The 13,436-nt window shown below is 36.8% G+C and overlaps 1 protein-coding gene and 2 long non-coding RNA genes across 4 annotated transcripts in view; 2 read left to right on the top strand and 1 right to left on the bottom strand.

The window, feature by feature from the left end:
* Positions 1 to 13,436, bottom strand: part of hephl1b (hephaestin-like 1b) — a 52,632-nt gene that overhangs the window by 12,669 nt on the left and 26,527 nt on the right. Inside the window, exons 10-11 of one of the 2 annotated variants that reach the window (XM_061898589.1) lie at positions 8,461 to 8,602; positions 8,162 to 8,374 (exon numbers count right to left, since the gene is read on the bottom strand). In XM_061898589.1, the coding sequence (XP_061754573.1) occupies positions 8,162 to 8,374; positions 8,461 to 8,602 (355 nt within the window). Of the gene's footprint in view, positions 1 to 8,161; positions 8,375 to 8,460; positions 8,606 to 13,436 lie in introns of both variants that reach the window. The other variant, XM_061898588.1, reaches the window with a different exon arrangement.
* On the top strand, positions 4,334 to 11,132 carry LOC133551652 (uncharacterized). Its single transcript, XR_009806539.1, has 3 exons — positions 4,334 to 4,622; positions 10,100 to 10,157; positions 11,080 to 11,132. It is a non-coding gene; the product is annotated as an uncharacterized LOC133551652 (long non-coding RNA).
* LOC133551655 (uncharacterized) lies at positions 9,049 to 9,476 on the top strand. The gene is made up of 2 exons (XR_009806541.1): positions 9,049 to 9,291; positions 9,385 to 9,476. It is a non-coding gene; the product is annotated as an uncharacterized LOC133551655 (long non-coding RNA).

Raw genomic sequence — 13,436 nt, 5'->3', positions numbered from 1 at the left:
TGTCAAAGCGCTTTGAGTACCTTGAAGGTAGAAAAGCGCTATACAAGTACAACCCAAAAAAAAATAAGAGATGTCTCTTGGCCAATTGTTGTGCTTTGAGTTAAAAGCTAAATTTGAGTTACCAGCATCTGCGCCATTAGAATCAGATGATATTCATTGAGTTGAAGAACAAAATCATCAAAAAGATGGCTGGGAAAAGCAATTAGATTATACACTGCTAGTCTGCACCAGACTGAAGCAGAATGATTTTAACGCAGCCGAAAATGCTAAAATAATATCTAAATGGCAGACGTTTATCCATTAAAATATTAAAAAGCTGATGATGGTGTGTTTGACAGAGAAGCAGTTGAAAAGAAATACCGTAGAAGTCCACTCTCTAAGGTAAGTGCTGAACAGTATTATTACATTACTTCAATAAAGTACTGGGGTTTGTAGTACTAAGATATATTCTATTATTTTTATAAAACTTTTTTTTATCCTAAACTTTGTTTTTCTTTTAAAAAGGCATGTTACATATAAACAGATTTAGGGGCCAAGCCACAATTAAAACAATTGCAACTCCTTTCAATGGGAGACATGAATTACCATGAATTGATTAACGTGCAGCCCGACTTAAACAAGTTGAAAAACTTATTCGGGTGTTACCATTTAGTGGCCAATTGTACGGAATATGTACTGAACTGTGCAACCTACTAATAAACGTTTCAATCAATCAATCAAAAACATTGATTTAAGACACAAGTGTTTTGAGTTAAGAGCTACGTCAGAGAACCAATTAAGCTTGTAAGTTGAGCTGCTACTTAATCTTTGAAAAAGAAATGTACACAAAGCAGCAGTGAGTAGCTCCATTGAGCATATTAACGTCTGACATGCATTAGATTAGATTAGTTTATTTCAAAGGAGACAATGCAATTTCATAAAACACGTGACTGCACACGGTTAAAAAAGCCAGAATTAGCCAGAAGGCTAGTTTTCATCTGCTGTCAGACCCCAAATTACTTCCACTACAACAGTGCGGGAGAGGTGTGTGTCAGGTGTTGGCGTACTGTGTCTGCTCCACCTCCAACCCCTTTAAAAACTGCTTGTAAACCCGGGACAAAGTCAACCACCACAAAGTCGTAAAAGTATATTCACAAATGCAGTTTGACCCCTGACTAGTGTTGCCTCAATTATGTAATTAATTATGATGAAATAACGGTGTGGGAGAGATAAAAAGTGAATTGCAAATTTAGTTTTCTTCTGTTAAATCTTAGTTCGTTTTCTTTAAATTTAAATCGATTTTGTTCTGCATTGTTTCATGTTATTTGTGATAAAAAGACTAGAGGGTTGTGATAGTCACTAACAGAGTGAACCTATTGACTGGCTTATTAACATGATTGAAGGGACTGGTACTGTTAAATCTTAGTTTGTTTTCTTCAAATTTAAATCGATTTTGTTCTGCATTGTTTCATGTTATTTGTGATGAAAAGACTAGAGGGTTGTGATAGTCACTATCAGAGTGAACCTATTGACTGGCTCATTAACGTAATTGAAGGGACTGGTACATTGCAGCGATTTATTTTTAGCGAGACAATTAATAAATATTAACATTCACCCTACATATCGGTCTTGAAACCAAAGCGTATACAGCGGCAGCCTGGACACGAAGGTGTGTGGGTCTCCTCTCTGTTCTGACTGCAGCCAGGACTGCTGCGCGAGGCTCCTGTCAACCTAACAGTCTGTGAAGAGGGGTTCACGGCAGTCCCTGCTGTTCTTCAAGCATATTAACCGCAGAGTGACGTGTGCATTCATGCTTACAAAACATCCGAAAAAGTTGCTAGATTTATCGCTTGTTGCTTTTAAGGAAAACTTTTGTTAAGAGGAGTTGGAAAGTTGCCAGATTTAGCGAGAAAGAGACTTCTAAAAGTATCTCTGAAGAAAGAATACTGCAAGGTTGACTTAGTCCCCAATATTTCTTCCAGGGATGCCCCAGTCTAAATTGGAGCCCTAAGCAGAGTATTTTTTTTCGAGGCCCTCTCATTACAAAAAAAAATTCACACTTTTTTATTGATGTGAAGCAATTTTTATACTTTTTTTAATCCAACTTTAATTCAATTTGATGCTTGTTTGTACTAAATCAAAACCATGGGGGAAAATGCCTACAGGGGCTCTACGATGATTTTAATCTGCATTTAAAATCTTACAGTTCTCAAACTTTTCTCACCAAATACCACCTCAGAAAATACTTGACCCTTCAAGTACCCCCATAATGACCGACATTAAAATACAGTAACGGGCCAAAGTATTGATTTAAAACAAGACAGATGTTTCATTTAGCAATTATATTAGAACATTACACACAGTTTGAACGGCAACATTTTGTTTGAATATAGGAAAATAAAACATGTCTGCATACCACTAGTGGTACCCGTACCACAGTTTCAGAATCGTTGGTCAACATCATATGCATTGGATATACTTTTAAATATATATCTTGAAGATGTCACCATCATTATTTTTTCCCACTCACTGGTTTAAAATTGAACTTAGATTCACCCGGTCACAACTCTGGGTAAACTTGCACCCTCTGCAATGGAACAGAACTGCATAAAAATGTTTTGGTTGTAGCAGCTTTTACGTCACTGCATGTTGCAAGTTGGTGTTGTTCTGCGCATGGCAAAATTAGATGTAAATAATACTTAATTCTAGCTTTTTGTGTTTTCTCATAGCAGAGCTTGACATACTGTCTAAATAAGTGCTGCCACCATGAATTGACTTACGTTATTGTTTGTTAACAATAACGTTCAAAGCGGAATTATTCATCGTGTTAAGCAATGTCAGCTAAGATTTATCTGAGAGCCAGATGCAGTCATCAAAAGAGCCACATCAGGCTCGAGAGCCATAGGTTCCCTACCCCTGATTTAGTGGTCAATTTTACGGAATATGTACTGTACTGTGCAATCCACTAATAAAAGTTTCAATCAATCAATTGAAAAGTACTCATGCTGTGTGTCGGGATGAAATGATACGAACATTTACTATCACGGATATTCTGACCAAAATGATCACTATTATCGCAGTATTGTTGAATGTGCTGTAAAAGTACTTGTACATACACTGAAATCTTTTGACCAAGTTATTAGACAAAAAATTTAAAAAAACTTAGATAAATAGATACACTGTTAGAAAACCCATGTTGCATGTTTCGTGTTTGCTTTAGTGTTTTGGTTTTAGGTTTAATAGCTTTTATTGTTTCAAATATTGATTTGTACTGAAGCACTTTAAGATGTATTAAATGAAAAGTGTGTAACAAATAAAATCTATAGATATTACTTATTATTTATGGCCGGATTTGTATCCCACTTTGTTCAGCACTCCTTGAACGCACCGTAAAAACACCCCTGAATTACCATGAATTGATTAATGTGGAGCCCGACTTAAACAAGTTGAAAAACTTATTCGGGTGTTACCATTTAGTGGTCAATTGTACGGAATATGTACTGAACTGTGCAATCTACTAATAGAAGTATCAATCAATCAATCAAACCCTGTCTGGTAATCTTTATCCCTTAGGGTCAGAGAACACAGCTTCTGGGTTCAAGGTGCATAGTTGAATAGCTTAGTAGCTCAGACAGCAATGTGTTTATCTATGTTTAGATTGGGGTATATTGTTTTTAACGGGGAAAAAAGTTAATGTCTCTTGTTCTCATGTTAGCAATTAAGCTCGCAAGCTGGTAGCTCTCAATCTGTGAGTTTAATTTAAAACGTCAATACTAACCGTCAGGGGTTTTACTGCGTAATAGTTGAACTACGACGGGAAATTTGTCATTATATTCTTATCAGTGACGGCACAGGAAGTAGCTAGGAATATGTGCATGGTAAAATCTCATGCAAAGCGCCCTGTCATTCATTAATAGACATTTTACATGTGCTTCTTCACACAGCACAGATCGCGGGGGTTATCTTCCAGACGGCCTTTGACGCGCAGTGTTTCTTTTCAAGGCATTTCAGCTACAAACACTTTCTCGTAAATAGTCCGAATTGTCCTTGATCTATGCTGGGATGATGCTTTCATGCCTGTTTAGGTTAAAATACTGTACATGACATATCTCTGCAGAGGTGTGGACTCGAGTCACATGACTTGGACTCGAGTCATGAAGTTGATTACTTTAGACTCGACTTGACAAAATGTAAAAAGACTTGCAACTCGACTTAGACTTTAACATCAATGACTTGTGACTTGACTTGGACTTGAGCCTTTTGACTTGACATGACTTGCTACTTTCCCCAAAACCCAACGATTAAAAAGTTATTCAGGAGCGCTCCGTATCTTTCATTTTGTACGTGTGTTTGTCAACATGTGTGCGATGACAGCCTGTGCGCTGCCTGTCAGTACAACAGCCTATCAAATTACATCCACGTTGTGTTCGTCACACAGCATTCACCCAATCAAATTGCAGGAAAACCAACGAAGAAGAGCTTTCAAACAACAGAAGAATAAGTGAAGATAATTATGCCATAAAGTGTTTCGTTCGGGTATTAAAAGTACGACTTGGTCAACAAAACAGGAATTGCCGTAAGATTACAGACGGAGACGCATCAATTTACAACTTCGTTCGACATTTGAAGTTGCACAAAGAAGGGTACGTTTTGAATGTAAGCTAGCGTTTATTGGCTGACTAACGTGACTTTATTTTCTGTGTAGTTAAATGAGTGAGGCTGTAAACTCACTGCTAGCGTTATAACCACAGACATCTTATAAGTACACGCAGCATCGAGCGCTATTGCCTATTGCCGCAGACGAGACGCGGGGCCGCCATCTTGGTGTGGTGATCCACTCCACTCGGTGCAACATATTTGGCAGGAGCAATGAACTGTCAGCACATTTAATTCATCTTAACTCACTGAATACCACTTATATTCACGCGCTTTTTTGTCATACGTGTAACTATGATAAAGGACACATGTCTTGGCGTGTTCATAATTTGCTTAACAGAAATAGAATATTCTTATATGCTATAAGTGACCAAACGTCTGAGATCAAAACTGGGAATATAATCCCAGAGAAGGGGAAAAAAACAGTCAGCTATTTTGAAATTGAAGAAACAATATGATTAGGTTATATATACATGCATATATCCTACATAAACAATGTATGAATACATTAAATATCTATATATCTTACGGACCTATAGACCAGAAGTTCTCAAATGGGGGTACTTGGAGGTATCCCAAGGGGTACATGATATTTTTTTTACATATTCTAAAAATAGCAAAAATTCAAAATCTTTTACAAATATATTTATTGAAAAATACTTCAACATAATAAATGATAAATGGGTTGTACTTGTATAGCGCTTTTCTACCTTCAAGGTACTCAAAGCGCTTTGACACTACTTCCACATCTACCCATTCACACACACATTCACACACTGATGGAGGGAGCTGCCATGCAAGGCGCTAACCACCACCCATCAGGAGAAAGGGTGAAGTGTCTTGCTCAGGACACAACGAACGTGACAAGGTTGGTACTAGGTGGAGATTGAACTAGCGACCCTCGGGTTGCGCACGGCAACTCTGCCACTGCGCCACGCCGTCCCATAATCAGGTGTCATATTTTTTCCACATAACTATGTATTTTTGTGTCAGCTAAGTATTCTACTTTCGGACTCCTGCACACAAAAGGGTATACATGGATCATCTAGAAAAACACCCACTGTAAATTACAGGTGTTCAGCCAAAAAAGCATTACATTTATTGCATACATTGGGTCGACTGATTTACAAATGTCTATAAAATTTAAGCAACATTGGTTGAAAAACAGGGCAAACATTTAACAAAGCTTTTTTTCGGTGGGTTGGGAGGGACAGATAGCCCACAAGACTCTGACCATTTGGTTGTACAAATTTGAAAATATCTTTATAAAAAATCTAAAAAAACAGCCATCTTACTATATTATATATGAATTATATCATATGAATGTAAATTCATAAACTGTGAAAAGAAATGCAACAATGCTATATTCAGTGTTGACAGCTAGATTTTTTTGTGGACATGTTCCATAAATATTGATGTTAAAGATTTCTTTTTTGTGAAGAAGTGTTTAGAATGAAGTTGATGAATCCAGATGGATTTCTATTACAATCCCCAAAGAGGGCACTTTAAGTTGATGATTACTTCTATGTGTAGAAATATTTATTTATAATTGAATCACTTGTTTATTTTTCAACAAGTTTTTACTTATTTTTACATCTTTTTTTTTTTCAAATAGTTCAAGAAAGACCACTACAAATGTGCAATATTTTGCACTATTGTACAATTTAATAAATCAGAAACTGATGACATAGTGCTGTTTTTTACTTGTTTATCTCTTTTTTCAACTAAAAAATTCTTAGCTCTGACTAGGGGGTACTTGAATTAAAAAAATTTTCACAGGGGGTACATTATTCTCTCTTGACACTTTGTATTGATATTTTCTATTACATTCTTCCTTTAAATGATCATGTTTACAGTGATTGTTTTATATGTATTTTTCATGTATGTTGCTTTGGATAAAAGTGTCTGCCTAATACTTAAACATATATAAACACCTGAAAGTCTTTATTTCAGCTAAAACCACTAATCTGTTTCACTGGATTCAGAATAAAACCAAATTCTGTTTTACCCAACAAAGTTAGTATTTGAATATTGTTACTTGAATACTTATCTGTGGTTACAATATAATGAGAATGCATCATAATCAGTGGCGGCTGGTGAATTTTGTTTTAGGTGGGCCTGAAAGTTTGTAAACCAAATACCTGTAGGGGGTCATCCTCCCCCAGAAGATTTCTTTGTGATTTTCACATACAAATATTGTAGTTATTTTCTCCTGCTTAACTCTGTGGTAATATTATTTTCACAAAATACAACCAATAGTATGTTAATGTAAATTCTTACTTGTGAAAAGTAATACTCCAATTCCTATTTTCAACAGTCCGCTCAATTGAGCAGGAAAACGCTGAATACCAGCCCAGCATCTTTGTTTTCTACCTGTCAAATGTTAGTTTAGGCTGCTTGCCGGCTCCTCATCACCACTTCAAGATGGTGGCCAAATTGCTTGCGTCACAGCAGCCAATTCTGCGTCTACTTATAATATGTCTATGGTTATAACATCATTGCAAACACGGCAATCTGTTGCGTCCACTGCAGTTCGCTACCTTATTCATACTTATTGTCAAGTGATTTTTTTTTAAGCAGGGTTGCATGAGGTACCTACACATAACGTTACGTTAATGAATGTATCACACACAGTAACATAACGTTAGACGGCGGTCAGCCGCACCGCGTATTTTAGCCACCTACAAAAAGACAAACATAGTCAAATAAAGGTCAGTTAAAATGTATACTATATTAAGAATATGTGTACATATTCCATAGAGCCCTGACATCTAACAAGTACAGCACTGTTCATTGTTATGTTCGTGTGTTTGTTGTTTTTCATGTGTACGCACACATAAACACATACAGTATGAGATGAGATCAATGAGATAAGGTGACAACATGACATAAACTGCTGATGAACTAGTTACAATGCAATATTCCATGGAAATACAATGTTAACACTTTTGTGCAAATAAGTACAGTTGCACTTGTTTTTTCAAATGTGTTTGTACTGTAAAGGAATGAGTTAAATGTTTAGAATAACTGGTTAATAGTGCTATTATGAAGTGCAATGTCAGCACTGTTTTTTTTTAATAATAAATACATACAGCGTTTTAAAAGCATACACAATCTGTGTACATATATTAGTCTGTGGTTAAAAAGACTTGAAATGACTCGAAACCCAAAATGCAGGACTCGGGACTTGACTTGAGACTTTCCAGTATTGACTTTGGACTTGACTCGGACTTGCCTGTCTTGACTCGGGACTTGACTCGAGACTTGAGGGCAAAGACTTGAGACTTACTTGTGACTTGCAAAACAATGACTTGGTCCCACCTCTGTATCTCTGCAGCGGAAAATGTCAAAACTTTGCTTGGGTTCCCTGACAATGAGTGGAAAACAAGTCTGTTGCCGGAAACCCCTCACTTGAAGCTATCTAAACAGGATTGTTAATGATATATTTGCATGAAATACAGTCTTATAAATGAATGTGTGACCTGACCACTCCCACAACAGGATTTCAACATTTAGCATGACTCACCGGGAGTGTTTGGGTCCATTTCCACAGTAGCAGTGGTGTGAGGGAAGAGGCTGACTGTGTCGCGCGTGGTGCCCTGCTTTTTGAAGGTGTTCCCTTGGAAATAAACCCCGTGGATGTCCACCTCGGTACCGAGCCCAAACGTGTACCACATGACTTTGTCACCCGCACACATATCCAGTCCTGGAAGGTTCCCGTACATGTAACCGTTTACGGCTGTAGAGATGGACAAAAACACGAGGTACATTATATGATAAGTATGAACCCCAAAAAGTTCCAAAAAGTCCCAATACTTTTCATACCATGCATTTTATTGCTCTCCTGGAAGTCTTCATCATCCATGTTTGAGTCGTTGCTGCCAAACATTGCCATGTTGTACTCCAAATACCAGCTCAGGTTTTCATCCATGACAGAAAACAGAAGAAAGAACTCCTTGTCCACACTCTTCTGTGTACGAGGCACAAACAATAACCTTAAGCCACAACATTGGTCTTTACTGGGATACAAATGTATTGATAAACTTATTATAGAAATTTGTGTTACATATTTTATACCAGGGGTGTCAAACTCATATTAGATCGGGGGCCACATGTTCAAAAATCAACTCCCAAGTGGGTCAGACTGGTAAAATCAAAGCACGATAACTTAAAAATAAAGACAACTTCAGATTGTTTTGTTTGTTTAAAAATAGAACAAGCACATTCTGAAAATGTACAAATCATAATGTTGTCGGATTGGTTTGTTTTTACACTTACATATTGCGGTTAATAGTATTCTATCTGTAGCTGCTGACTGAAGCACATTGTATAAATGTTATATAATTTCCTAGTTGGTTATAATAAATAAATACAATGTATACATATTCAGTTCATATTTACATATAATGTGATTAAAAATGTATTTTATTTGGTACTTTCATGCAAGTATTTGTTAACTTTATTTTTGTTACAAAACCCATGTAAATTGGAGAGGAACATATTTTGTTTCCGGTTTGGTCACATTGTTGGGGGGACAATTAATATGTGACGGAATAAGGGGAGCAGCATGAGACAGCAAACATTTGATGGAAGAGGTTAATGGAGTCTCGGCTGGAAAATAAACTTTATTCCCTCTGAGTTTGTGAGGCCAATGAGGTATGATTCTTTGTCATAATGCATGTGAAATCTATGTGTTTTCTTTTATTTGATGTCAGACTAATTGTAAGTTCTGTTTTTCTTATTCATTAGTTCTGACGGCATTTGTTCGGCATTTTTTGGCATCATTTGGGAGGAGAAGAAGGCGTGGCTGAAATAAATGTCTGTTTGAGAAAAACGAACAACTTGAGCCTTGATTAAGACCTCGGAAGGAGTAACACTATCTTTATTTGTCGTTATTTATATTTTCTGAATAAATTATGTGATTATGTTCATCAGTCAACTCATTGGTGTTTATTTTCAATCTATCGAGATTAATTAAAGTATGTTATTTATGTAGTTTGATATTTTTCCTCAACTGATGTACTAACATTATGTGGACACATTTAGAACAGCAGTTTCTTTCATTCAAAAAATTCAGGTTAATTTTTATGCGTAGAAAACTCATCCCGCCGGCTGGATAAAACCTGTTCGCGGGCCTGATTCAGCCCACGGGCCGTACGTTTGACACCCCTTCTTTATACAGTATCATAAACATTCGGCTGCTAATTGGGTTTGTTTTGTGGTAATTTACAATCATGCATTTCTATTTTAACATGTTTACTTTTAAATTGCTGTGTAACTGCTTACACTTAGTCAAGGATTCTCAGAATAGCTCTGCTGTTTTTCAGGCAGTACTGCAAACATGCAGACTGATTTTTTTGTCCTTTTATAGCATTTTCCAGTCGATGATTCTTGTTGTGTGTTTCCATTGGGCATGATTTTTCCTACAATTGTTTTAATGTCCGATTCTTTCTTTCTTTCACAGGTGTACAATACACTCACAGTTATTGGAAATTGCCCTAAAGCCAAACAGAACATTTACAGTAAGTCTCTACAGTTTCAAAGTGCATGAAAGCCTTTTGGATTATTATTGTTTTTTTAATTTCTTTCAGAAAATCTCTAAATAAACCTTAGGTCTACGATAAAATACCCAAAAAATAATGTTTCTTAAAATTAAATTCTATTTTAACAATTTCTGCAAAATAATAAATTTTTCGATCAGATTAATCACACTTGAAATTGGATTAATGATTATTAGTCACATATTATTCAATATATTTTGGTCATATTTGTACTCTAAAAATACTTTTTATAATGTGTTTAAATGTTTTAACTACTGGTATCTTTCATATCTCTAAATATGATAACTTTGGAAAACAAATTTAAAAAAAAATAATACAATTTGTGCTGTCAAATGATAAATAAAAAAAAAGAAAACCAGATTAATGACACTTTTGAATTCGGATTAATCATGATTAAGCACAGGTGGCATAATTTGAAATAACAAAAAGAGCCCAATATTTGGTGACTAATGAAATTTCATAATCAGATTGTCATTCGAGAACATTATTAATGCTGTAATTGAATAAATGTCATGTATATGTTGTCATGTATTTGCTCAAAACTTGCTAATAGATTTATCGAAAGTAAGGAAAGTATTTTGAAGTGAAATTTGCCAGCGAGCACAGGAGGCAGAGTCTGATCACTCTATGCATTTACCTGATCACTGACTGTATAACAACCTGTGCTGCCTTTCAGGTAACCATCCACAGTTACGGTCAAGGAGCATTTACGGTCAAAATAAATTGGGTGATTAATTTTGCATTGATACATAATTAATGCAGTATATATTGTGATTAATCATATGAGTTAATATTTTGACAGCCCTAATGTCTACCTTTTGCAGGCCTTTTTGATCAAAGTACGTCATTCATCCGTCCATTTCTTACCGCCTGTCTCTTTCAGGGTCGCGGGGGGTGCTGGAGCCTATCTCAGCTGCATTCGGGCGGAAGGCGAGGTATACCCTGGACAAATTTCAACCTCATCGCAGAGCCAACACAGATAGACAAAACACATTCACACACTAGGACCAATTTAGTGTTGCCAATCAACCTATCCTCAGGTGCATCTTCAGATGGCGTACCCGCAGGGAAATCATGCAGTCACGGGGAGAAAATGCAAATTCCACACAGAAAGATCCCGAGCCCGGGGATCGAACCCAGTACCTTCAATTATGAGGCAGATGCACTAACACCAATCCACCGTGCTGCCCCAAATCATCTCACAGATGTTAATTAGTATAAATTGGCATAACATTAACAATTTTACTCATTTAAACCTGTAGATTATCTAAAAAAATTTGATTGATTTAAGCAAAAAAAAAGTGGAGAAAAAAATATGACTTCAAAATATTTTTACACCCTTCAAAACGAAACAGCTTGTGTGTACTGTTTGAATTTGAAGAAAAATTCAAATTGAACGTCCTGTATTTATGCATTATTGCATAAATTATAGCATAACATCCTCTATGGACAGTATAGTTCTGTTATTTTTACTACTAGTAATAATAATCTAATAGTCATGGCCCACCAGTTGAATGTGGTTGCTTCATATTGAGTAGGTGTACCTTGGACTTACATCCATCCATCCATTCACTACCGCTTAATACATTTTGGGGTCGCGGGGGGCACTGGGACCTATCTCAGGTACAATCGGGCAGAAGGCGGTGTACACCCTGGAAAAGTCGCCACCTCATCGCAGGGCCAACACAGATAGACAACATTCACACTCACATTCACACACTTACAGTCGCGATCAAAAGTTTACATACACTTGTGAAGAACATCATGTCATAGCTGTCTTGAGTTTACAAACATTTCTATAACTCTTATTTTTAGATAGAGTGATTGGAGCACATACTTGTTGGTCACAAAAAACATTCATGAAGTTTGGTTCTTTTGTGAATTTATTATGGGTCTACTGAAAATGTGACCATATCTGCTGCGTCAACAGTATACATACAGCAATGCTAATATTTGGTTACATGTCCCTTGGCAAGTTTCACTGCAATATGGTAGCCATCCATAAGCTTCTGGTTGAATTTTTGACCACTCCTCTTGACAAAATTGGTGCAGTTCAGCTAAATTTGTTGGTTTTCTGACGTGGACTTGTTTCTTCGGCATTGTCCACACGTTTAAGTCAGGACTTTGGGAGGGCCATTCTGGAACCTTAATTCTAGCCTGATTTAGCCATTCCTTTACCACTTTTGTCATGTGTTTGGGATCATTGTCCTGTTGGAACACCCAACTGCGCCTAAGACCCAACCTCCGGGTTCATTTTAGGTTGTCCTGAAGAATTTGGAGGTAAACCTCCTTTTTCATTGTCCCATTTAAAGCACCAGTTCCATTGGCAGCAAAACAGACTAAGAGCATAATAATAATACCACCACCATGCTTGACCAACAGCTCAAGTTTTGTTTCATCTGTCATCACATGGACAAAGATAAGACCTTCTGGAGGAAAGTTCTGTGGTCGGATGAAATAAGAATTGAGCAGTTTGGCCACAATACCCAGCAATATCTTTGGGGGAGAAAATGTAAGACCTTTAATCCCAGGAACACCATTCCCACTGTCAAGCATGGTGGTGGTAGTGTTATGTTCTGGGCCTGTTTTGCTGCCAATGGAACTGGTGCTTTAAATGGGACAATGAAAAAGGAGGATTACCTTCATTCTTCAGGACAACCTAAAATCATCAGCCCTAAGGTTGGGTCTTGGGCACTGTTTGGTGTTCCAACAGGACAATGCCCCCAAGCACACGTCAAAAGTGGTAAAGGAATCGCTAAATCAGGCTAGAATTTATATTTTGGACTGGCCTACCCCTAGTCCTGACTTAAACGTGTGGACAATGCTGAAGAAACAAGTCCATGTCCGAAAACCAACAAATTTAGCTGAACTGCACCAATTTTATCAAAAGGAGTGGTCAAAAATTGGATGGCTACCAAAAGTGTCTTATTGCAGTGCAACTTGCCATACTTTTGACCCAGCAGATTTGGTCACATTTTCAGTAGACCCATAATAAACTCTTAAAGGAACCAAACTTCATGAATGTTTTTTTGTGACCAACAAGTATGTGCTCTTAACACTCCATCACAAAAAACAAGAGTTGTAAAAATTATTGGAAACTCAAGACAGCATGACATTATGTTCTTTACAAGTGTATGTATACTTTTGACCCGAATGTAGACTTAGAATAAGACTTAGACAAAGGTTATTGATCCACAAGGAATATCGTTCTGTACCTAATGTCGTTGTCAGCTGTTTTGT

This window comes from Nerophis ophidion, linkage group LG04, assembly GCF_033978795.1.
Source record: "Nerophis ophidion isolate RoL-2023_Sa linkage group LG04, RoL_Noph_v1.0, whole genome shotgun sequence".
In the NCBI taxonomy this organism is placed as follows: Eukaryota; Metazoa; Chordata; class Actinopteri; order Syngnathiformes; family Syngnathidae; genus Nerophis; species Nerophis ophidion.
This window is presented reverse-complemented; position numbering and strand designations above follow the sequence as displayed.